General features: G+C 31.7%; 2 protein-coding genes across 4 annotated transcripts; both read right to left on the bottom strand.

The window, feature by feature from the left end:
• Positions 1-5324: 5324 nt before the first annotated feature.
• On the bottom strand, positions 5325-9717 carry LOC100820170 (nuclear transcription factor Y subunit B-10). Its single transcript, XM_003521324.5, has 7 exons — positions 9434-9717; positions 9114-9341; positions 8889-9018; positions 8674-8679; positions 8481-8555; positions 8332-8382; positions 5325-5666 (listed from the first exon to the last, which is right to left on the bottom strand). The coding sequence occupies exons 2-7, from the start codon at positions 9326-9328 to the stop codon at positions 5628-5630; spliced, it is 516 nt and encodes a 171-aa protein (XP_003521372.1). The 5' UTR covers positions 9329-9341; positions 9434-9717; the 3' UTR covers positions 5325-5627.
• Positions 9718-10695: 978 nt separating this feature from the next.
• Positions 10696-17903, bottom strand: LOC100808740 (probable LRR receptor-like serine/threonine-protein kinase At1g67720). 3 transcript variants are annotated; one of them, XM_006576943.4, is made up of 15 exons: positions 17653-17903; positions 16523-17057; positions 15762-16267; positions 15483-15615; positions 15244-15315; positions 15083-15151; positions 14931-15002; positions 14627-14695; positions 13412-13566; positions 13091-13329; positions 12348-12474; positions 12209-12277; positions 11894-12080; positions 11618-11753; positions 10696-11263 (listed from the first exon to the last, which is right to left on the bottom strand). In XM_006576943.4, the coding sequence occupies exons 1-15, from the start codon at positions 17747-17749 to the stop codon at positions 10928-10930; spliced, it is 2802 nt and encodes a 933-aa protein (XP_006577006.1). In that variant the 5' UTR covers positions 17750-17903; the 3' UTR covers positions 10696-10927. The 3 variants fall into 3 exon arrangements, with proteins under 3 accessions (XP_006577006.1, XP_006577008.1, XP_006577007.1); XM_006576945.4 differs by having other exon boundaries at positions 11894-12059; XM_006576944.4 differs by having other exon boundaries at positions 16523-17054.
• Between the last annotated feature and the right edge of the window lie 9154 nt (positions 17904-27057).

Genomic DNA, 27057 nt, shown 5'->3' with positions numbered 1-27057 from the left:
GGATGAAGTTAGGCTTTTTTTTGAGTGTTCCAAGAAAGAATAGTTGAAAGATTGATTTTCCAGAGATAATAATAATATAATTACTTGAGAAATATTTTTTAAAGTAACTTATTTAAAATACTAAATTTAATGTAAGTATTAATATAATATTTAATATTATTATAAGATTTATTGATATAATATTTAGTATCTAACTTTTACTATCATATTTTGATTTTAAAATTTATTAGCTTCAAAAGCCCAGAATTGGCACCGCATTCGTTTACTTTCTCAATTTTCCCGCCAAGAAAACGAAGCTCGCTCGCCAAAACTTGTGCGGAAGCAAAAAAGGGCGGCCAAGAACGTCGTCGGAAACGGGATGCACGGAGCATCTGATCGGATCTGTATCCATGGATCCATTCGGGTTAATTGATATACTCGGCACTTACTTTCCTCAGCAACTCTTCACCATCGATGACACCTGGCTCAATCTCACTTCTGCTCTTCTTTCCTTCTTCTCTTCACCGCCGGGGCAAAACCTTGTTTCTCAGGTATCGCAATGTCTCTTCCCTGTTCAACTCTTTCATTTCTTATCCTCGGCATTATTATTGACATTGATTTGTCGAATCCATTCCCTGAGGCACTTAGGAATTTTAGATTTCAAATGACAGACCTGGATTAGGTTTCTGATTTGTGTTTGCGATATTGCATTCGTTAACTACCGCATTTGTTGTCGGTAACAAGATGTTAATGTGTAACGAACGAATGCAATTCTTAAGAACACAAATAAGCAAGAGGAACCTGTATATTAAAATGAGCATCAGAAGAAGCATCTATATCTACCATATATTAAAATTGTTTCTTAGTATCCTATGGAAAATAGTGAATAAAGTAAGAGAAAAATGTTACCAATACACACTCTTTTGATCACTCCCTCTCCAATTGGTTGTAATTTATTAAAAATCACTCAAAATTATAGGTCTTATATCTTATTTAATGATTCTCTCTCGTGATTTTGTAATTTATAATAAATTTCAACTAATAATGAAGTGTGCTAAGACTTGAGAGGAATGTGTTAGAAAATATATTGTTACTAGCTAGCACTCCTTGTAAGTAAGAAGAGTGGAATAAGGATTGAGTTTAATTTCTATGTACCACGAGGGTAACTTTTTTCACACTACCATCTACTTAGAAATCATCGTTTTTAAAATAATTACTGTAAAAATGAACAAACATACCATACAATCCATACAATACAGTTTGTGGTTGGATGATACGGATTATTTTATTGTCTGCATTGTTAGTGTAAAGACTATTTATTCATACGGATTATTTAAATAGTGTATTTTTTTCTCTGTTAAATTAGTGTTTGGTAGCTTTAGTTTGTGAAAACAAAGGAAGGAGAAAAACTGATAGAATCTTTACTCTTTTTGATTTTAAAGCTTTCTAATTAAGCTCCCAGGTTTTGGATACAGTGATAAATTTGACTGTGTGTTATCTTGGGGATGATTTTTGTGTTATGCTGACAGGTGAAAAAACTCGACTTCCTGCAGTTGCAACAAATATGTCATGTGGAGGAATTGTATAAAATGTTAACGGAGAAACCTAAAATCGCTCTCTTATATGAGTGCTGCTGTTCATAAGGTATGCTTGAAGTCCCGCCTGTTGTTGTTGCACAAACAAGTACTTATCTAGTGTTGACCCAGGTTTTATATTATTTAAATAATAAACTGGAAATAGGTTTTTCTTTCCAAATGGGTGAATGGCGATCTAGAGCATGGTGCAAAGGTAGATATTCGTCTTCATAACTGCCCTGAAACTATGATTGCTCTGAAGAACTTAAAAGCAGCTTATATTGGTGTATCATATAATCATTGTAGTGATTTTTATAATTTCTTTTTTTTTGGCTTGCTTGCCAAGGTTGAAGCTTTCCCACTGTATAGGAAAGAGAGCCATTTTAATATTTTATCATCTTTCTGTTATTTTACAGACAAGCAAGTCTCAGTTCGTGGTACTGCTGTGAAAGTCAGCACTGTCAGGCCTCTGGTGGTGGAAATGAGTTTTTGAATGCAGTAAATGTAAACAACCAGTTACACGTATATTTCCTGATGGAAAATATTCTCCACCATCTATATGCAATTTGAATGGCTGCAAGAGCAAATTCTTTATTTCGTTGCGATCTACTGCTCAAACTATTGATTTTCAAAAAATAAGGTCAGCCTGGTGCTTGACTCATTATCTCTATTCTCTCACATACGTTGGAGCATCAGTCCATTAAACCCTTTTCTAATGCATGTGCTGCACTAGAGTTCAAGAATTATTAAAGCCTGAAGACCACGAAGAAGGACGGGTGCCTCGAACAGTGGAATGTGAACTTACCCAAGATCTTGTTGATGCATTCATACCTCCAGGGACGAATCATGACCCTAAATCAGTGAGAATAAATTATAAAAAATAAAATTAATGGATTTAATTACATAAATATAAATAAAATAAAATATAAAATTATAAGATTTTATTTATAAATTTGATAAATTTTAAAAAATAAGGGAATACAAGTGCACCTCCTCATCTCCTCATTTAAACGTAGGTCCGCCACTGCATACCTGGAGATGTGGTGACTGTTACTGGAATTATAAGAGGAATTAACACTTACATGGATATTGGAGGAGGTATGCCTGAGCTTGCATGTCTTTGTTATCCACCATATATGGTTCCCTGTTTTAACACTTGCTTGGATGTTGAAGGGAAAGCAAATCCAAGTTTGTTAGTCAAAGATACCTGAACTCTGAAGTTTTACTAGAATATATATCTAACACCATTTTAACACCATATATGGTTCCTGAAATTGACACTTTCATCGAAAATTTAAACAGTGTTGGTTATCTACTCAAAAGGACCAAAGACATACCAGGTATGATGGCATTTTCACTCCCCGGTCTTTTGTGGTTTGTTTGGCTACAATCTCATATCATAGATTCATTTATAATTTTGTATGATGGCTTTACACGTTGTTTGTATGTGTCTTTTTATTTATTGTACTATAAGCCTATGACTTAACGACAAGAATCTTCACCAAAATGCCTTCACACTCCAGCCACCTCTTTAAGTGGACAAAAATTTAGGATTTTGCCTTTTTAATTGAAAAAAAAGTTAAATTAACTATTTAATGTTTTATCTTATTTTTTGATTCATTTTAGTTTTTTATATTTTAAAAAATTCGATTTCATCCTTTATTTTATTTTATTTTATTTTTAAATTAATTGTTTATCTTAATTTTTTTTAAGTTTGATCCTTTAGTTTAATCAAAATTGATGTTAATAATCATTTAAATATAAATTTTTATTTAATTTAATCCTTTAATCTGAAAAAAATAATAATAAAAGATCAAAAACAAACATTTGAACTTTAAAAAATACACTAGAACGTAGAATGCAAAGTTGTAATTACTATTAGTTAAACTTAACAAAATATATTTTTTAACAAATTCATAATTTATAATTTTATTATACTGCATTTTATCACAATCTTGATAATTTTTCAATCAATGATTATAAGTTGATACTTACCTCTTTTTGAAAAAGTCAAATCCAATTTTTTTTCTTTTTGTGACGAGCATCTTTTTTAACTTTTGCAGGTATTATCCTCTTCCTACGCACGAAGCCTACCGTTTAGGACAAGGAGCTAAACTGAATTTGAGTGTTCTACATTTTCTCCTTATACTGAAGATCCCCTGCCCAAAAATACTAGGATTACAGTCTACAGTAGTACTGTACTAGCTTTTGTAACGACTTCGTCCTATGATTGTTAATATGCCATGTCATGTACGGGGGCAGGGTAACTAATCCCCCATGGTGTAAGTTCTATCTAACTTAAAGTTTGTAGTAAAAGTATAAGATTGCGTTACAAGGCTACCAATCGTTACTAGGGGAGACAAGAAGAAAAATCCAGTGGCAGTGCACAATTAGGACAGAAGCCGAATCACTTCTCATCTCAGTTTCTTTTGCTGTCAATATAAAATAGCAAAAAAAATATTATTATTAAAACAACATACAATATAAAGGGCCAAGATTTGGGGCCGATGACATAAATTTGCGAATATATCTTAAATTGTAATTTTCTTTTCTGATAAAAATAATCATCAATGATTCACATATTGATGTTGAATTTTTCATAATGAACAGTTGATACCTATCTTACATTTTGTTTTTATGGACTGGGGAGGAAGGAAGTTCAATGGCAAGAGGATTGTAATATGAAAGAAAAAAAAAATCAACATTTTTAAATATACGACATGGGTTCTAGCAATGCAATATGATTGAACTCTTATGTCAATTTAAATGAATCATCATTTCTATGGAGATAAATCTTTGCTTAGCAAATTACAAATTCTATCTTGGTAGGACATGTATTTTTAGTAATGTTCTCGATCATAAATATAATGTTATTAAACTCAAATTGATCATTATATACAAATTTCTTCAAATTACAAATAAACATCCTATTTTATTTACCATTACAACAATCTCCCTTGAAGGATACATATTGTAATATTTTTCAAACAATTAAGGAGAATTAATGTAATGTTCTTGGAGCAATTAGCTAGTTTAGAGCAGGTATAAAAAAGGAGGGATATTATATGTAATTTCAAGAACCTCAGGTGTTATATTACTATAATTTGCTCTAATTATAACAATCAAGTTGATGACGTTATCAAGAAATTGCACATGACAAATCCAGCACAATGATAAATACATGCGTTGATTTCAAACCCTTACCTAATAACACCGTCTGATAGAGCCTATCAACATGATGGAATACAATTTTAGCGACTCGTTCTTTGATAAGCATACTACTATATTCATATTTATAGGCCAAATTTAACTAGATTAGTAAAGAATCATGTTGATAGAAAGATAGTGACAAGAGACATTAGAATGGGGTTGAGGAAGGCCATGCATATTAGATAAGGCGTTACATATTTCAACTGCTATGCCACTTTCTCTATTTGCCTGCAAAACTATTAATATCATATGATAAAGCAAGTTATTTACTTATTGCCATTTTCGTGATGCACAATTTATATTAGTTACTGTCCAATAGTTAGGGAGTTTAAATTCTAAAACAATGAATAACACTCACTGATATGGAGTATGAAAAAAAGAGGTGGCGTGAATGGTAAAATATGAAGTGCAAATCAGATAGAAATGGTACAATTGACCAAATCATATCCACCAACTTGTGTTGTGTTAGGGAAGTAAAAGGGCCACACTGATACACGGGTGCACCACGCTACAAATATAAAAGAAGCTCGAGCCTTCTTCATACATTATTGTGCAAAGAAATTAGGAAAAGAATATTCGGATTTATGCTTACAATCAGTCCTAAAATCTCGGTCTTTACCAAGCCGCCTGATGGATTCAGACAACAGGGCTCTAGGATTTACAATATAATAATAACTTTCAAATAATAATTCGAATCCAAAGATAATATACAAACCTTAATTTAAAAAAAAAAACGGACACAAGAACCAACATCTCCTGTCAGTATTCACATAACATAAAAAGACATTCAATATGCCGTGAGCACTTGGTAACTGGCGTAGAAAACATACGTTACAACAAGAGGGTCAATAATAAACTTGATACCTACTCCGGGCCTTGCATTGGAACCATCATATGTTGACCCTGAGAAGATTCAAAAGAAGAAAAAAACAATTAACATCACAAATTCATCATCTGTAAGAGTTCTTTTACTTGTGATAACATCAATTCCTAAAATTACGATATAAAATTTGCAAACCACAGCGGAAAAAACATGTGTATCATAGATAACTATGTAATCTGAATCATCAAATCTTATGTTCCTTACTAATGGAGAGGTTCAACGGACACTTAAACCACAAGGTTGTTCACCAATGTGGCATCTTTAGGGATCAGTTGTGCACTTAGGTAGAGTGAGACGATTTGTACTTCCATTGAGTTGGCCAGCGACAAAGGGGCAAGGAAAAGATAATTGCCTTTGAAGGGTCAAAGTGAAATCAATGTTGTTAAATAACTGTTATGGCACCGCCATAACATGGCATTTTTGGACTCTTCTGCCATTTGCCATCTGTTATTTGCCGTTGTATGGCGCTTTTAGTCTATGATTCTGTTGTTTTAATTTATTATGCTATTTTTTGCTGTTTATTTTAGTTTTCATATACACATACACAGGCTTAAATAACCTTTTAGTCCTTAATTTTTTTATTTTAGTCCTTTTAAAATTTTGTTTTGTTTTAGTCCCTAGTCTCAAATAATAACATTAAATGATGACTCGCAAGTCGCAACCCATTGACTTGCAACGTCATAAAGAATTTGACAGGACAGTCACATGTATGTTATTTTGGTAAGTTGTCTATCCTCATTTGTTTAAAACACTTGATAACATCAAACTAATTAATGTGCGATTTCAAAAAACATTTTATAAAAAAATAACATGTAATTGGCTTGTCAAACTCTTTGATGATGTGACAAGTTAATGGATTGCCAACACATTGTTACTTAACAACAAATACTAAAAAAAAAAACTTATTTTATAGGGACTAAAAGGTTATAGGCTCCCCCCACCACACACATATATTATCTTTTTTTGTCCACCATGGCTTCCGTCATAGGCCGCCACACCATCCACTATATGTATATGGCAATCCATTCCAAGTGGGCTATATTACTGATACCAACAATCAAAGACATTATATCCCACATTGAGTAAAGACAACAACTTAAGTCATGAGACTCTGCTACCCAATAAACTAGTTTTATGGCATGGGCTCTTATAAGTTATAACATTCATGATAACAACAACCAGACTAATAATATATCACTTATACAAAATGCTGATTGCAAATCATCTTATTACTACTATGAAATAACATCACCATTTTCACCCTTTATTAGTTGGGTAAAAACTAAGTTACTTTTGGATTTTTTTATTCAAGCACTGAAAATTTAGCTTTGATATTAAACAATAACTTTTAAACTTCTTAAGAGCTATGATAAAATGATTCCAGAGTACTTCAGGAAATCCAGTTCTTACATCAGTCACAATTTAAGGATCAGGTACCCTTGTAGCTTAAAATACTTCAATGAATTTGTTTCATTCACTCAGAATTCACTGCCAGAAATATTTTGAATTTAAAATCATGACCACCAGCATTCTTTTGTTACACGTTTGCAAGAAATAAAATACCTATCTTAAAAACAAGGTAAACTTAATGATATTTTAACAAAACCACAAAATAATGTCCCATTTGTTCCTAAAAATAGCCCCGGGAAGTAGGCTCTAAAAAATCTATATATAATACTTCAATAAACAAGAAGGTGGGGAGCAAAGCTTGAGCTATTCAAGCCAGAAATTTCAGCAATCAAGCTTAAGAATAAATCTTAAAGATATATAACTAATGACCCTTATCCATATTCAATAGCATGGACCAATCCATGAGTGATGTACTGATGCCAAAAGCATCATTCACACACACCAATGCAGATTAGCACAAAAAACTATATACATAGGGGTCTGAACTGCTAAGAAACCTCCAGCCAACCACCACCACAGGATCCACAAAACCTCATTCAATCCTAATGCATTATGTAAAAGAATTTTAAAGAAGCCTCGTGCCACAGCAAATTTACATTTATTATTGTGTGTGATTTGTACAATCCATTAAGGAAGAAGAATTTTCAATAACACTCAGTGCCCTAACAAACTGAGAAGGACTGCCCTTCAAAGATGGACCACATATTAAATAACCCCAAATCAACCAAAAAAATGTTAAAGTAAGTGGGAGACACTGAGACAGTATCAAGAGATAAAATCATTGAACCTAAATAAATTAAAAAATCTGCAATTCACACAACTTTTTATATAGGACTTTAATGGGTGAATTGATTGTGCTACCAACCAAAAGTAGCTGACGCATTGACAAGTAACATTAAGCACTAATTCTAAGATGGATCTTTTACATATGCAGTGCAAATATGTTTTCTAAATATCAAATCAAAATGGTATTAGAGCCAGTATCGTGTGGAGTATTTTGACTAAAGTAAGATTAAAAGATTTTCCGAGGAAAAGGGATTAAAGTTAGTTCTGCAAATGGAAGTATCAATGAGTCACATTATTTCTGTCACAAATTCATAAAAATATTTTTACACGTTTACAGTAGTACTCAATGTTGGAAACAGAAAGTTATACAGTACTCACAATTCAGAGTTCAAACAACCACCTTAGAACCTTCATTTAACATTCAACATTGACAGCTCGGAAGTACACAAAGAAAGGAGACATAGCATCAAGCAAAGAGAGCAGAGTTACCTGAGAATTCGGGTAAGTAACATTTTGTGAGAAAGAACCTTGATGAGCAAGCTGCAGATTTCACAACAAAAAGACGCCAAAATCAGATGTTATTGTATTCTGCGCATATTCCCACAAATGCAATCAAGCATGATTCGCGCGAATTCTACCTGAGCATTAGGACTTGGCTGAACATCTCTCTTAGCAGATGAGTCTCCACCCTTGGCAGAGCCCTTCGTATCACCCTGAAATACCACATTGAAAAAACAGTAACATAGAGGTGTGCACAATGAGATTCAACAAAAAAAAAATTACAAAGCAGAGTAGTTATTCAATCATTAGAATAAAGATATTAAAAATTACCTCCATCTGTAACATTTCCAATCCGCCCACAACAAAGCCATAATCAAAAATAAAAAATTACCAATCAGTAAAATCCAGAATCCAACAGCAGAAACCCGTAAAAAATGTTAGAAAATAAATCACACACCGTAGACAATATTGTTTCCGGGGGCCAGAAAAGCTTTTGAAATTAAAAAAAGAAAGAAAGAAAATGAAATTGTGTAAATTAAAATTACCTCTCGGTATCTAGTGAGGTAAATTTTAAGAGGATCCATATAATCCTCGAAACCGAGAGTGGCCATCGCCCAGAGCAAATCATCGCCGTTAATAGTCTTTCTCTTTTCTCTCTGACACTTATCAGAGGCCCTACAGAATTCAAGGAATTTTAAATTAAAAGCAGGCGATGATAAATAAGAAAAACGGAGGAGAAAAGAATCAGAAGAAAAAAAAAACACACTAACTCGCTGGTGATGAAGCTGATGAACTCGGAGACGCATTCCTGAACGGTCTCTTTGGCGTCCTTTGCGATTTTACCGTTGGCAGGAAGTGCCTTCTTCATGATGCGGCTTATGTTAGCGATAGGGAGGTACCTGTCCTGCTCGCGCACGTTAGAGCGAGGGCTGTGGTCGCCGCTCTCGTGGCTGCCGCCGCCTGGGCTAGCCGGACCGTCGGCCATGCTCGCCGGAACCCTAATTTGAGAAAGGAAAACATGGTGAAAATGAAACCCTAGCTAGAGAAGAGGGAGGGGTGTGTTGGGGAAGGGAAATGTTAAGAAGGATACCTGGGTTGGGTTGACACGAATTTGTATTTGGCGCGAGATCGGTGAGAGAATCGGACGCTGGAGAAGAAAGCAAGGTGGAGACGATTGAGATCTAGACTGAAGCCTATCACCACCGTTCGTTTTCTTTTATTAAGCAACACTGCCCTCACTCGCTTTTCGCTTCTTCCTCCACCTTTTTACTTCTCTCTCCTCTCTCTGGATTATTTTATTCGTTGACCCCTCAGGCTCAGCCCTCAATGTGCTTATAAACATATTTATATATTATCTATTACATCATGCCAAAAATTAAACCCATCTTCTTATTCTTATTCTCCTGTCATATAAATTATGATTTTTTTTTTTATCAAGTTAACCAACCTTCTTTTTTTTTTAATTTCTGGACGACTAACGACATTATTTATTTTAGAATCTTACTAATAAGTGTTTTTTCTTATGTTACTGAGAAATTAAAAAATATATTTATTATGTAACATAAAGAAATTAAAATAAACATAATTTTATGTATTTTAATAAAATATTATCTTTTAATTTTTAATTAATATTGTAAAAACACTTGTTAATATTTGTTGATTTATTTTAAAAGGTATTACTGAGATGATTTATTTTAGAGATTACATTTATTTACTTATTGATTATTGAAAGGTAAAAGCCTCTCATCCAAACACAGTTGAAATTATTAGTTAGATAAGGATACTCTTGTGCTAATTAGTGTAGTGCTGTGATAAAGACAATGAGATAAATAAAAATTAGCTTATTTTTCGAGCGTAAAATATAATATATTTTTTTTAAAAAAAAAGTATGATTAAAAGATGTTTCTGGTGGTTCCTTGGTGAATGTCATAAATGATTCTGACAAGGTGCATGATTCGACCACGTGTTGGGACTGTGTAATGTACTCGGAGTCCCTCCTTTCTTTGCCTTTTCCTGTTTGTGCGGTTCCTTCTTTAATGCTTTCCTAATTGCTATCAGAACTCGTTTCCTCCTTTATATTTACTGGGAAACTACTCAAACTGGACTTTTGAAAAACGCTTATTTATTATAAATACTATTGTTGCGAATTTTGTTAATACAAAACTCATATACGAATGACATGGGATGATTAATTTCTCTAATTTAACCTATCTACGAACCCTTAAATGATTATCCAATCAAAAGTAAACAAATAAATTCGTGCAAGTATTTAGGAAAAGTTTTCCTAACAAAAAAGTAATGTTGTTCTACCTCAATCACGATTAATCAGCCTGCTATGGAACAAAGAATCAATATTTTTTCAAAATTGACATCCTGCTATGGCAATTCAATGTATACAATGCCATCAGTGCTTGCAAAGGCAGAAGACATTAACTCCAAATACATACATATAGACTGTTCATTTGTTTAGGAGGTGGCACCAATCATTAAATCGCATATTAACAAGGCCTCCACATACAAAGAAGTAATGAAAGAAAAAATAAAATCCGAAGAAGGAAAATTTGCTTTTGTTTACAAGAGAGATCTATCTTGCTGTGGGCTGTGCAATTGATTCATCAATTGACAGGTAACTCTCAGCTCCACCTAGATCCATTGACCCCATGTTCATGGAAGAATGAAAAGAATGTTTTGACATGTCATCTGAATTGCCTTCTCTTAATGCTTCTGCCTGTCTCTCAATAGATATTGCATCTTGGATCTCCTTTATAACTTCTGAAATCGTTGGCCGCATATGTCCGTGGGGCTGAACACACATCAATGCTTTCTCTGCTATTTTCCACATCGATTGAAGGTCATAGTCATTCCGCAGCAAGGGGTCGATAATACCCTGTATATCTCCACTCTCAATGTGTAATTTTGCCTGTGAAAACATTGATGCAGGCAACCAAATTTAGTTGATGTAAATGTAATTTAACATAATGTGGCTGGTCTTCATGTCTTTATAGTTCATTCAGTGGTACCTGTTGCACTATTACCTCTAGTCTGAAAATATTGCTAGGTTAATTTTAGGGGAAAACTTACTTTTGTTTTAGTAACAAGCATACACAGAGATCCAAAAGAATCATATAGCTTGCCAACTTGATAAATTTACACGTGCAATCTTATGCATGTTAAATGTTAATATGACTTTTTTCAGCATGCCAAATTAAATACAAATCATTTCATTCATTGGAGGGGAAAAAAACTTTGAAGACTTCCTTGTCACCAAGCTTACCCATTGGACTATGTTTCGGCAATTTACACCAAAGCTTTCATTCGATATTGCTTCTTGACCAGATATGAGTTCAAGAAGAATTACACCAAAACTATAAACATCACTCTTGTCAGTCAGCTGCTGGGAAATATAGTACCTGTCAAGAACAGGTTTCAAGGACAAGTTTGAGATTACTTGGAGCAAAGGGAATTTGAGTTTAGTCATCCAACCAAGATCAAGGCATAATAAACTTTGTGCTTGAACACACAAATTCACTGAAAATAGATAAGGCCTTACTCAGGATCCAAATATCCTACTGTCCCCCGAACTATGCTTGAAACATGGGAAACTCCATCAACAGCAAGTTTTGAAAGACCAAAATCTGAAACCTTGGCTCTCATGTGCTTGTCGAGAAGAATATTGCTGCTTTTTAAGTCTCTATGGATAACGACAGGAATGCAACCTGTATGAAGATATTCAATTCCTGAACAAGCATGAGAATATATTATAATGTGATTGATCATAAGAGGCGGAACATTCAATCAGAAAATTAGAGGAAAAATAATTATATATTCTTAAATGCATTAGCTTAATAATTCAAAAATCATAAACCTTTGGCAGCATCTTCTGCAATCTCTAGGCGCTTAATCCAATTGATACTCCGTCCATGCACTAATGGGCCTACAAGAAGTTTGGCATAATTACTGAACATATGGATTTCTGCTCCATGATTTAAATCATGCGGGCTTACCATAAAGATGTTCCTTGAGAGTGCCATTATGCATGAACTCATAAACAAGCATACTACTCTCTTCATCTCGGCAATACCCAAGCAGCTGTACCAAATTTCTGTGATGTATTCTTGAAAGAAGGGTAACCTGGATCAAAGAAAAACATCAATTCAATTACAATAGAATGGAAAATGGAAAACAACATCTGCAGAGTAAAACCATAGAAGAGTTGATTTCAATTACAATTACAATAGAATGGAAGACATGCATTATTTTAAAGTTCTCTGCACAATTTCAGTCAATATAAATTTACTCATGCAACTTTGTAAAACCAAGTTGCCACTTTGGGACAACAGTTGGCCTCAGATGATAAATACCAAAAAAAGATGTTGCAATTTTCTGCAAGGACAACCTTCTGTCCTGTTCAAGAACATGGTTTTACACAAGGTTTTTATTTATTTTTAAATAAGCTGTTTTAAGATGATTAGTGTATGAATATTAGCCAGTATATGCATTCACTTGTTCTTTTAAATTAAATTAAAAACATTTATGCCAATTAGCCACAACAAACTTTTATTTCTCAAGGGATCGCTGCAACAACTTTCTGTTGGTCCATGCATTATTTCCATTATTGACAAATCTGTTTTACATCCATGAAACAAAGAAAAATCTCAAAGAACATAAAAAGAAAATGCCACAAGCAAAATAATAAGGGACAGTGCTATGCTGGAATACTTAGAGAGGTTTATTAAATGCAGGTTACCTCGTTGGAGAACTCTCGCTTGCCTTGATAGGAATTACTGGTTAAAACTTTAACTGCTATCTCTTTTCCATCTTTTAGCTTGCCATAGTATACAATTCCAAAACCACCAGAACCAATTTTTGTCTCAAAGTTATTTGTAGCATTTTCAATTTCCGGAAAACTGAAGCAGTGAGCAGCTTCTGCAGGATCATCGCTCTTCCAAGAAGCCAGCCTTTGAGTAGGGAGAGAATCAATGCGATCTATAAAAGTGTAAGCATATAAAGCAAGTTTTATCATCTCAAATATCAAACAGACACGATAAATAACTGTTTAGAATTCTACCTTGCTCATGATATCTTCTCTTCCCTTTACGCATATACAAGCAAGATATAATAGTAGCCAAAAGTAGAACAGAAGCTCCAACTGATGAACCAATAATAACATACATGTGTCCCTTTATTCTGCTTTCTCTGTGAAGATTAATGTTTCCAGAGTAGCTGTTCAGGAAAAAAGAGTAGTGGTTATCACATAAATATGGTGAAGAGATAATTAGAAAATTTGCAACAAAAGAATAAACAGTGATTTACAGGAAATATATTATTAACTAGATTTAAAGCAATTACATTCTGAGAGAAAAAAATTATGCATACTAAAGTAGAATATTACTAAGAAGATTAGCTCATAGATACTAAATATTTATCTAAGCAATCAAAGAAATATGACATTCAGCTGAAAGTCCAAAAGAAAGAGATAAGGATAAATATACAACAACAACAACAACGCCTTATCCCACTAGGTGGGGTCGGCTACATGGATCAACTTCCGCCATAATGTTCTATCAAGTACCATACTTCTATCCAAATCATTAAGTTCGAGATCCTTCTTGATAACCTCTCTTATAGACTTTTTGGGTCTTCCTCTGCCTCGAATTGTTTGCCTTCTCTCCATCTGGTCTACTCTCCTCACTATAGAGTCTACCGGTCTTCTCTCTACATGCCCAAACCACCTAAGTCTATTTTCCATCATCTTCTCTACAATAGGCGCTACTCTAACCCTCTCTCTAATAGCTCCGTTTCTAATTTTATCCTGTCGAGTCTTACCACACATCCACCGCAACATCCTCATCTCCGCTACACCTACTTTAGTCTCATGTTGGCTCTTGACCGCCCAACATTCTGTTCCGTACAAAATACAAGTAGGGTAAGGGAAGAAAGTGTGATTGGATATTTAGCCCATTGACATGAAACTTAAACATTCTTAAAAAAACACACTCTAGGCCTTTCTCCTAAATAATCTTCACCTTAATGGATCAAACGTGGCTTGTTACTTTTTCTAGTTACATAGCAGCCAAATTTGTTTCATGTTGTTACACATATCAACACTTTACATGAACCAGGAAAATATTATAACATCTAGAAGAAAATAGTTAACAAGATAGAAATGTTTATCAATTATCCTATAAGACGAAACCTGCCAATACTTTCCTCCATTTTCTTATATAGTAATGTTGCATGGTCCCAACTTATGTTTAAGATAGAAAGTTAAAACTGTACTCACTTCAAAACCAAATCTTTGCTTAGAAGTTCTGATGGTATTGTTCCTGATAACATATTATTTTGCACATACCTGCAAATATCATAAGCATTACATAATTATCTCAAAATAAAACAAAAGCACAAACCATAACAACTTAAGTATTATTTTAAACATGACTACCGTCACCAGGGTCATCAACAGAAATACAGATTTTAGGATTTTGGTAGAGGTATATATTGTATTTAAGATCATAACTGAACGTATCAGAAGTATAAATGTTTCCAATTTGATAAAACAATTGATATATAAGTTTTAGAAATCTTACAGTTCTCTCAAGCTAGGAAGGTTTGTCAAAGAGGTTGGGAGCACGCCTGTCAATTGATTGTTTTCAAGATGACTGCAAAGGAAAAAATTGCACTTAGGTAACTATTACATAACTCCATAACACGACAAGTGGAAGAAGTTATCAGGGATTACATGATCTTTAAGTCCATGCATCCAGTAAAATCTGGAAATGGACCAGTCAACATATTTCCATCAAGCCATCTGCATTAAAGGATTAAATCATATAATGGATCAAACATGAGACATTGACAGCTCAGTACCAAAATATTATAAATTAAGATGATGAAACTTACAGTTCAACCAAACCAACCAACTTGGTGATATCCATAGGAATATTTCCAGTCAAGTTTTTATTGGATAACAATCTGTCACCACCAGGAAAACAAATTAACTATATATAAGATTCCTTGCACTTCTCTTTCAAGTTTTAAAACATATATAAACTGAACTTTTCCTTTCTCTTTTCCTTTTTGGGCTAGAGAAGGAAACCATACTTAAGCAAAACTAAAACCTAAAAAAAATTAACCTTTACATTGAAACTATTCTTGGTTGTGGATCAGAGTTACATCGAACCCATGACCATGGAACAGGCAAACATGGATCACCACCTTCTTGGGCCCAGTCTTCTGCAGAGTAGTGTGAAAGTATATTGGAAATAGTTGCTCCTACAAAACATCCCATCCACATAGTGCATAAATTAATCCACACGGTACAACAAATTTTCTAAATAGTTATTATACACTGTTGCAAGTTAGTTAAAAAGGAAAAAAAAAAAAACAAAACACATGTAATTTCTTATTAAAGAACTAACCATCTAGAGAACCATCATTTTTCTCCAAATACATGTTTATCTCCATGGCATTAAGGAGAGGTCCCCTAGAAGAATCATATGTCTTGCCAAATCTAAAAGAAAGCACAAAGGGTAAAGATATATTGGTAAATCCTGGTTCATAAAGACGATATTTCCCTTGAGCATTTTCTTCAATATTTACAACAGCCTTGCTAATATCTGGCTGACCCGGAAGTACTAGCCTGAATTTTCTAGATTCATTGGGATCCAAATCTTCAATCTCTGCAAAATAGGTGAATGCCCAACCAGTACCCGGAAAACCATCCAAGTTCAACCGGTAAGTTAGAGATCCATTAGTACCCACTACAGCTGTTTGCATCACTTTTACCGGAGGCATTTCATCTCTGTTGACATCGATTGGTACTGTTGTAGAAATTTTCTCAGTTCCAGCAGCAACATCAACAAGATAATTAGCTTTCTTCACAGAATCTGACTCCCAAATTCTATCAAAAGGGTCATCAGGATACCTGAAATTACAGAATTGTGAACTTCTTAAACGAAATGAAATAGTTATATGATTTTACCTAGTCTGCTAGTCAAGATGGATATCAATATGTAAGGGACGTGTACATGTTGAACAATATGGTTCATTGACCACGTAATACTCTTACATACTCAACCCATCAAAATTAATCCATATCCACACACTTACAAAAAATTCTTTCAAATGTTAATGTGTAGGAGAACAGACTATGAAGCAACATATAGAATGACTTAAGTACCTAATTGGAGCATCACTCTCTGCACCAAAATTTATCCTTGCAGAGACACTAAGATAAAAGTGTTCCTCAAATTGTGTATAGTAAACTGAACCGTTGAATTGCCGAAGTTCTAGCGTAGATATGAATGGTTGTCCTGTTGTTGCATTCGATAAGCATACACTTACTGTAGGACTTGAAGCCAAAAATATAAGCTCTCGCATTTCTATGCTATTAGCATCAGATATAACAATAGTAGACCAATGCGTAGGCCCAATAGAAATGTCAAATTTTGGATAAACATTGTTATCGTCAAAGTTCCCGTATAAGAAGCTGGCCCTCAATAGGTATCTCGTCCTGCTAACAACTTCAAGAGTATAACAGTATTTCCTGGAATCAGCGGGAAAGTGTCGAAGTGTTGTATATTGCTTCCTTGTCTCATTTACAACTGATATAGTGCTTATTTGTCCATAAGTAAGTTTATCATCAGGAGTCCAATGAAGACCAATTTCATCAGCAAATTTTTCTGTACCTCCACAGTCCAAACTTACAAAACCTGCTAAAAAAAGACATTTTGTAATTCGTAACAGCCTAAATAAATGGAATTAATTCCTAACTCTAACAAGTCAAATGAAAAATATTACATAGAAAGTCCAAGAGATTAACCATCATAAAAGATTTCTAAACAACAATAAATAAAGCTTCATATAAAGATTCATTCTTTAATCATCATAAAACTCGATCTTAGCCGATCTCATATCCAACTGAACCAGTATGAATCAATTTATCAACTGTCATCGAGGCTTAGATCTTAGTCTTTTTTTTCCTATCCTGTTTATCGTTAATGCGTGCACTGTGCAAAAGCGTCAATAATCACCTCTATCTATCTAAAACAGGATGGCAAATAAATTTATTTTGCTCCATAGGATTCATAGCATAAACCAAAAAGACATGAAATTTTTTAAAAGCAATGAAGAAGAAAATAAAAAGCAGAAATGTTAACAAACCAAAAAAAGCAGTGGCAGAGAACAGAGAACTACAGCAACTGCTAAAACAAGGCGTCCTTTGCAGTGTAAATAAAAGTGGTAGAGCTGAAAAGGTTTGGTGTTGAGAAAAGACAATCAGAGAATTAAATGAAGAAGAAAGAAAGGTACCTTGCATGATCTGAGCAGAGGAAAAAGGTGAGTGGAGTATGAGTGAGAGCGAGAGTGCGAACTTGAATGATGAGAAGAAGAGTAAGATACTCTCCATTTTTGCCTAAGGTGTGTGGCTTTGATAAGATGAAACCATGAAAGTGGCAGAACCCAATACAGAAAGTGAACTACTCTCTCAGTTTGTTTCTAGGCAGAAGAAGAAGAAGAGCATACCAGTATAGAAGTTGGTATCGCTTTTCGCTGTTAGTCGCATTCTAATACACTAAATAATAATAGATGTTGATACTTCCTAGTATATAGATAAAAATAAAGTAAAAGATATTTTTTTAAAATTATTGTGTCATGCATTTAAAGACTAAAATATCAATAGCTATAACTTACAACTCGACAGAAAAACTTGTGTTTATTTTTTTATTTTAAAGGTTTGGATAAAAAAATTTGTTCAGAATCTCGTATTAATTTTAATATGATTATCATAATGTTTTTAGAACGGTAACTTTAGAGAAGTTTTATTTAGTTAATGTCCTCGATCTGTGGATTAATAATTTAATATCACAGATTTTTTGTCATAGAAAAAAAATATTAAAAAAAATTAACTTTCAAATTTTATAACTTATAGCGATATTATTTAATCTATTATTGTATTATTTTCCATGCACAATAAATTATTGAAAAATTCATTATTACTATTTTATTGTAAATAAATTTTAATTTGGAATCTTTGTTAATGTTTTGTTTGTGAAAGTTCATTATTATTTATTAAATAGTTAAGGGTTTCAATTTTTATAAGAAATGAAATTAAATGTTATTAATATTTTCATTTTCATAAGAAAATGTATTATTTATTTTGGTCAACCAAAAACTATATATTTGTTTTATTTTTTAAGTATAAATAAAGTACATTACACGAGTATTCTAAATTTCTAGTGTAATAATGATTTAAAAAAGAGAATTAGGGAATTGGGATAGTGGTAGCGTTAGCACGGATAACAGAGGCTATACAGCCAACAGGCTTCACTTTTCAGTGTCGTATCTGTGCTTAGTGGTGCGTGGGTCCCACGGCTTCATATGAGGACCCATGTCATATGATCGCGTGAGTCGTGACACTATGTCACATGATCCTGTTATTTGCTCCAATTTTTTTTATTTAAAACATGGACTTTTTTTTTCTGGATTCTTTAATGGGGATTTTTTTGGCACTATTTTGACGGTAATATATCTTCCTTAAAGAGGAGTTAAAATAATTTATCCTAATGTTTGTTTTGGTAAAAAATAAAATAAAATGAATGGAGAGAAGATATAAAAAATTCTTCATTTTATCTTTCATTTAGTTTAAGTGTATGATTATCGTGAATTAACTGAAGTATAGTTATTTTAATTTAATTTGAGAATTCAATTTTGAGTCTTAGATATGGAATTGTTAAATATTTAAAGGAATTTTTTTTTATCATTGATCATATTTGACTCAAACAAGATAAATTATTTAATGAAGAATAAATATGATTTAGACAAAATCAAGCAATATTTGAATGACATATAAATACTTATGTATGCACACTCAAGTAAGCTCTCATTGTAATCAATTACGTGATCTCACACAATAATACGTTTATTTATGCCTTATGGTCTCACAGAAAGGACCATTATGCAAATTGTTTTATCCGTTGACTTCATGATAAAAGTCAACGGGTCAGGTGAGTGAATTGTGGGTTGAGGTAGTGCAGGTAGAAAGCTTTTTAAGCTGAGTTTTGTTGGGTAGAGATCGCTCAGCATCATTTGGGCAGACCATTGATTAGACTTTTTTATGGTTGTCATTTTCTGGGTGAATTCTTTTTAGGTGTCCAAAGCTTTCACTTCAGACCTTAACTTAAAAGAGGACAATTAGTCCATGACCACATATGTATGTATACTCAAATAAGATCTCATTACAATCACTTTAATAATGAAATAAATAATTTTAGTTATCGATAACAACGTCAATAATTAATATTATAATATTTCTATAATTAAGTATATATACACACATAATATTAATATAAATTAGTCACTTTTATAGTATCCGGATGTCAAATTGTGAATCCCACATTAACAAAGTGCATTGAAGTATTGATTGCAAATCATAATGTTACCGATACGGGCATTAGGAATAGTGGAAGAAATTGGGTTACTTTGACCCTACTTTTGATAGAGAGGAAAGAAAATGAGAATATTTTTTTAAAAAAAAATAAATTGAAGAGATAATGAAAGATAAGAAAAATTAAAAAAAAAATATTTTCTGAAGTTAATTATTTTTCTTTCACTTTCTATTTAATCAAACAAAAGAAAAGACATTATAATTCATTTTTTTTCCTATTTGTTCCTTTTACTTTCTTCTCTTCCACACAGACTCTAAATGGGGAGTTTTACCCAATGGGGGCATTTTTTTTTTCAATTTTTTCATATGGAATTATTTTCAAATTATTTCTAAAAATTTTAAATCATTTTATTTAATTATTTATTAAATAAATATTTTTAATTTTACTTGCTGTTAGTTTATATTTAATATCTTGTATATTTTTTATGGTTTTGTTCAATATGTTATATAATTTTTTAATATTGTTTTATTTAAAATATTTTATATACTTTTTTAATATTTTTTATTTAAAATATTTTACATATTTTTTAATATTTTTTTATTTAATATATTTTGTATATTAAAAATTTAGATAATCTTTTAATAATGTTATTGAATTTGAATTTATAAAAAATGAAATAAAAAATTAACTTAATGATATTTAATATTTTTTAAAATATTTGTTTTATTTACGATACTTAAATTTTATAAACTAAAATTTTAAATCAAATATTAAAATATTTTGTTACTAATATTAACTTATAATTTATGAAATAATATTATTTATTTTGTGTAAAAGAATTTACTATTAATAACATCTAATAATGTACTAATAATTTATGTCAACAAAGTTTTCAACTATTAAGATTCTCATGATACATGTCTCCATACTTGTTTCAAATTCATTCTACCTTGAATGTTTTTATGAGTCTCACAAAGGTTTAACATCACTTTCAACACTATGTCATCTACATATAATCTATTACCATCAAACTCACTCTTGTCATCGTTCATCATTACCTATTCAAATGTGTGACATGAGTCATGAACATGAAGAGGAAGATGATGATAATGACAACGATGGTTATCATGTTCCTCGACAATATCAAATCAAACAATTATACGTTATCATCCTATAACAAGATGAGGTAGAGGTCATAAAATAAGAGGATAACAATCACTTACAAATTCAATATAACAAGATGAGAAATCCTCGACGTGTATCTAGAAGAACTTGTTTAGAGATAATCTCATTATTAATTTTTTTGTTAAAAAAACACATAATTTTCATTTAAATTTCTTGAATTTTTAAATTAAATGTTTTAAATTTTTAGTATCTTATTTTAATTTTAGTATCTCTTTTTAGTAAAAGATTATCTAAATTTTAAAATACAAAATATATTAAATATAATAATATTTAAAAAATAAAATATTTTAAATAAAATAATGTTAAAAATACATAACATATTAAATAAAACCATAAAAATATACTAAGATATTAAATAAAACCAATAACAAATAAAATTAAAAATATTTATTTAATAATTAAATAAATAAAATTATTTACAATTTGAAAAAAATAAAAAACAAAAGAAAATAAAATTCACGTAATTAAAGTGTAAAACACCAAAAAAACATTACAACTTCAAAGTCATAAAATAAAAAAAAAACTTATAACTTCAAAGTCATATAATAAAAAAAAACTTATAACTTCAAAGTCATATAATAAAAAAATACTAACTATTTAAAGTCGAAAAAAAAATATAAATTAAAATCATAAATAATTTTACGAATTCAATTAAAAAAAATCATAACAAATATTATGAATTATAACTCAAGAATATGTTAGACTTATCTCGTTTTAAATAAAATTTAAAAACAAATCTCATATAAAAAAAAATAAAAAATACCCATTTCCTAAGACTCTCCCATAAATGCTCTCACCTGAAGGACACGCTATGTCAGAATCCAGAACTATTTTTCCTAGGTACAAGTAAATTGGACAAGTTTGATCCACAATACAAGACCACAATTACTTAAAAATATTTTTACTTTCCTCTATTAAATGTGAAAAACTTTTTTCTCATGTCACTTTCTCATAAAAATATTTTTACTTTCCTCTATTAAATATGAAAAACTTTTTTCTCATGTCACTTTCTCATAATTGTTTTTTATGCTTTATATGCCGCCTGCCACTAAGTTTTTTTTTTTACGTAACCACCTAATTTAAGCTTAATGTATAACACAACCCATACAACTTATTTCCATATATGTTAACATCAATACACCAAACATGCTTTGGAAATAAACTTAACCCTTAAGTTACAGAAAGCCGAAGTGGACAATAATTTTGAAACATAACTAAAAGTATTTGACTTCCATTGCAGTATTATACTTTTCATTGTCAAAATGAATCAACAAACATATTTTCATAGTTGTATAAACAAACAGCATACGTAATATAATATTGTATGTTTCTTAATTTACACGCTGAAATTATAATAAAGAAAAGATTCAATGGCAAATGGATGGTTGCACACTTGCATCTTGAAAGTTTCCGTAACGAACAGAAGATGCGGGGAATGAAACAAAATGGTCACTAAAATTTAAAGATCCCCACATGCCTTTCTATCGTGTTTAGTCACTTTGGTGACTTTCTGAAAAGCACAATCGATCCATTTTCTTCTTTTATTGACAAAACTAAGAACAATTCAATTTTATGAGATATATATGAGCACGGTCTTTAGCTTTCAAAAAGATGACATAATTGTATTGGTTTTCAGTGGCCTTCACCTTTTCCACTTTTGCTTTTGGACTTTCGATGGAATCAAAAACATTAGAGGCACGCATTTTTTATTTCTAAAATACTAGCTGACTGCCCACTTTAATTTGGCTTTGCCTTTTGGTTTAGGATTTCAAATGGTAGTTCCAACGATGACTATTATATACTTTGGTAAAATGTGATTTTGGTTCTGATAAATGTGATTGAACATTCCTTTTATTCTTTGAAATTTTTTTATTGATCTTGTTTCTGTTATAAAATTAAAAATTTAATAAATGAATTTTACATTTTTAATTTTTACCATTACTTACTAATGATGTAAAATGCATTTTTGACATATTACATTATACGTTATATCAGAATAGTTACTAATATGGTATCTACATCACTATTAAGTGGAGACATGTTTTTTCTTAAATTAAAAAAACAATAATAAATAAAATTAAATGACTAAAAATAAATTCAATCATATTTACAACAATTAATAATATATTTAAATTTTGACAAGAATTAAAAAATATATTTAAATTGATATCTTTAATAATAATTGAATTTCCTTAAAGTTAAGTAAGTATAGGGAGAAACCTTTTTAATTTTTATTTTTAAACGTTTTTACTGACTATTTTCCTTAAGACAATTGTCAAAGAATAAATAAAATAATTGTTACCAACCAATTAAATTCTACCAGTTTAGTTCCACCCAATCTTTAACCAACACAGAGTAACTAACACCTTAAAGCATTTCAACTGGTGTGCTTGTCGCTGCCATAGGATTCTTATGATAAAAGTCAGGGGCCTTAACCAATTAGGTCAAACAATTATGTTCCCTTTTTAAATTTATAAAATCTGATTCATATATTGTATCAGTTTACTTCCACGTAACTTTTAACCAACACAAAAAAGTAACAGCTTGAAGCGTTTCAATTGGTCCTTCATTAATCAATTCCCCACTGCCATTGGATTCTTATGAAAAAAGTCAGGGGCTTTAACCAATTTTTTTGGTCAAACAAATCTATTCCCTTTTTAGTTTTATAAAATCTTATTTATGTTCTTATCTCCTTATTTTCTTTTCTCATTTATCATATAAGTTCTTTCCCCCCTATTTTTCTGTGTTTCATTTTTTTCAAGGATATTTCACATATGCACGTACATACGAGTAGAAAAAAATTCATAGCACAAGGAGTTGAAATTGTCTTTATAAAAAAAAAAAAGGAGTTGAAATTGTATTGTAACCAATAATATCAATAGTCCAGTAAGTGTCATCTGCTCAGCATTTTTATTCCGGCCCAATACCACTCTATTTATTTTTTTATCATTTATTTGTTTTTGTCACGAAAGCTTTCAGAGACGCATCTTGCCACTGCCCACTTACATGTTCCTAATGGGCAATTGCTTAGCCGCTCCAAATTTGCTTACTGTCCTTAATTTCTAACCTTTCGAAGAGCCTAATTCGAAATATAAATTACATTCAGAATTAACATGCAGGAAGTAACTGCCTTCCTAAAGTTAGTGACAAACTCCTAACAATACTTTTTACATGCATGCTAGAGTTTTGGGTTTTTTTGAGAGTGCATATGCTCTGCATTAGATTGGAGCAGTAAAATCTTTATTGGTCAATCTTAGACTTAAATTATAGACCTCTTCACACCAGATCCATTAAAATAGAATTGGCTGTTTCATTCTCAAAAAAGTTTGATCTACTAAAATATTTATAAAGTAGTCATTTTTCATTCAATTTTCATTAATAAATACTAATAGTAATATTTTAAGCATGCAAGATTTTTTACACCCGTGTAACATGGGTCAGTATACTGGTTTGGATGAGAAAAGGGGTAGAGTCCAACAAATTAATATTGCACAAGTGCTGCAAATATTTTGCATTGGTGTTCAGGGAATGTTATGCCTCGCCCATAAGATGATCCTAGAAATATGTTGTCAGCCTCCGAACTAGTTTAAAAAATTTCTTTAGATGCATGTTCAATTTAAAATTTCTTTGGCAAACTCGTTCGTTACAAGGTTATGTGTTCTTGCAGTTTTCTGATTTGTTCACTAGATATATGTATCTTGTTAGTTAGTAGTATAAGGCAGTGAGCTAACATATTTATTAACCTCAAAGTGTTTTTTTATCGAGACAGAAAATTGAGTTCCAGATGAAGGGATCTTGTTTAGGTAATTGGGTTGTGAGTTCTAAAGTAACTCCTGAAGTGACCTACTGGTAATTAATTTATGGTGGTGATCCAGCACTAATTTTTGTGTTGTGTACTTGTGTGACTTTCTGAATGATGAAACATTAGGTATTCTGTAATAGGGTTATGCATGTGTACACTTCCTCCAGAAACAAGTCCATCATGTTCTGGTTATTTGGCTAATAGTAAAATTGTTTATATAATGTTCCACAGGTCCTTGTGCTTGTTCTTGATATGAGAAGATCAAGGGAAGCTGGAAATAGTTTAATTCTGAAATAAATTTTGGTGGTGATTTTGTACCTCCAAAGTTAAATAAGCCTTCAATTGATGGAAATTCTCAAATATTGGACTCAAATGTTGCCGAAGCTGTTGTGGAGAAACTTCCTTCCACTGCATTGTCTAACTGTGAAACTTCTCTAGCAGTTTTTGTCGGCAATAAGCAAGATATGCAGCACCTATTGTGAGCACTAGCTTACCAAAACTCTCCAAGCCACACTGATTTCAATATTAACAAAACGGTTGGACCTTGTTCAAATTGGGATGTTCTAGACTAATTTTCACAGTTATCATCTATTAGCAGGTGTGATCTTGAAGGTTCTTTCCATAATATTTTTTGTCCAGTGAAACATTTGCAATTAGCCGGAAAATATTGGCAGGATAATAGATGCTCAATTTAATGATCCCGCAACTAACATAGGAAAATATTGGAAGTTGGTAAGTGGATGCTGGTAGATACTAGATAGGCTAGATAATGATTTTTTGACATGGGATGAACTTTACTTCCTCAACTAACGTTGTATTTTTCTCATAATATTGTTTTTCCTCAGTGAAACATTTGCAACGATGGGACGATAGTAGATGTTCAATTTAATGATCTTGCAATTATGGAAGTTAGTGAGTGGATGCTGCCATGCATGCTGGTATATAGAAAGACTAATGCTTCTTTTGACATGGGACGAACTTTCCTTCCTCAATTTAGTCCTGGCGAAGATGATGCTATAGATAAGCATAATCTGTTAATGCAATAATCCATAACTTAGGTTTGTTGATCAATTTCAACCTAAAAATCCATCAATTTACGAACAATTGCATTCCCCACAGTTCAGTCGTAATGTTTTAACATTAAATAGTCAGTGGGGTGGTTGGCATGATGCCAAGAACTAAAGTGGCCGGCCTAGGTGCCAAATATTATTGAATAATGAGAGAAAGGAATATAGCAATTTCATGTAATAGTTATGAGAAGAGAAATATTATTTGTATGATAAATTTTACAATTAAGAGAGAGAAGTTTGAGATGTAATGAATGATGGAATAGCGAAAGATAACTAAAAAATAATAATAATTTTGTATAAATTGTTGTAGGAGTTATTACGTGGATATCACAACTAAAAAGAGAAGAAGATTGAAGTTTTGAGCACCCGCGGTCACTGACAATTTCATTGAAGAATATTGTGCATTCAACTGAACTGTAATGAATTATTGGGGCTTCAGATCATATCCTTTAATGCGAGTTGCACCCGTTTCTTAAATGTCATGATTCCTTGATTGTTTTATTATGGTGGCGGGGTTAAGGCAATTTGAGAGTTGTTTATGAGAATTTGCTTAATCGGTTTTGAATTGAGGAACAAGGGTACCTTTAAAGGTGTGGGAAGTAGTTGTTGGTCTTGATGCATTTAACATATATAGCAGAGTGAGGCAGGAACAATCGTAAGGCCCAAACTCCTGTATTCATATTTTTCGGTTTCCCTTTTGAATTCCTGGTACACACGAAGTTCAGTCGTTGAGTTTAAAAAATTATGATAGATTTGTGGAAAATAAATAGCCTTAGCGGACGGGTCCATTAGCGTTTGTGTTATGCCAATTTATTGTTTATGGCTTTCTCATTTTTATTTTTCATTCAATTACTGTTATACCTGTGAGGTTGTTTAGGTACTAAATTCGTATCACTCTACTTAAATAATGTAACTTCTACCGTTTATTTAATAAGTCTCATTTATAATTTAGTGAGTTTTCATTTTTGGAAACTTATATTATTATTGCAAAGTCTTTAATGACTTTTTTTTTTTTAAGAAAATGACTTTGTTAATCAAGGGTGGATCCACTTACAGAATTATGGGAATAATTATTCCCATAAGATAATTTTTTTTACTAGAATATAATTAATAATTCTTATTTTTGTTCCCATAAAAAAATTGTGCATTTTTTATAATTTTTTAAAATGATTTAATGTAAAAAAATGCAAAAAAAAAAAAATAATATTAATTTTACAATTTTACATTTCTTATTTTTTTCTAATATTAATAATAAAAAAATCATACAACATTT

The sequence above is a fragment of the Glycine max genome, chromosome 3 (genome assembly GCF_000004515.6).
Source record: "Glycine max cultivar Williams 82 chromosome 3, Glycine_max_v4.0, whole genome shotgun sequence".
Lineage (NCBI taxonomy): Eukaryota > Viridiplantae > Streptophyta > Magnoliopsida > Fabales > Fabaceae > Glycine > Glycine max.
The sequence above is the reverse complement of the archived record's forward strand: the minus strand, read 5'-3'. Positions and strand labels throughout refer to the sequence as shown.

Coding starts and splice junctions, on each gene's coding strand:
- LOC100820170 (XM_003521324.5), bottom strand. CDS start 9,328: ATGGCCGACGGTCCGGCTAGCCCAGGCGGCGGCAGCCACGAGAGCGGC. Junction 8,383..8,480: donor AGCCAAGTCCTAATGCTCAG/GTAGAATTCGCG, acceptor TGAAATCTGCAG/CTTGCTCATCAAGGTTCTTT. Junction 5,667..8,331: donor TTACTTACCCGAATTCTCAG/GTAACTCTGCTC, acceptor GAATCTTCTCAG/GGTCAACATATGATGGTTCC.
- LOC100808740 (XM_006576943.4), bottom strand. CDS start 17,749: ATGGAGAGTATCTTACTCTTCTTCTCATCATTCAAGTTCGCACTCTCG. Junction 17,058..17,652: donor CTCTGCTCAGATCATGCAAG/GTACCTTTCTTT, acceptor GTCTTTTTTTAG/CAGGTTTTGTAAGTTTGGAC. Junction 15,152..15,243: donor TTGGTTGGTTTGGTTGAACT/GTAAGTTTCATC, acceptor CCTTTAATGCAG/ATGGCTTGATGGAAATATGT.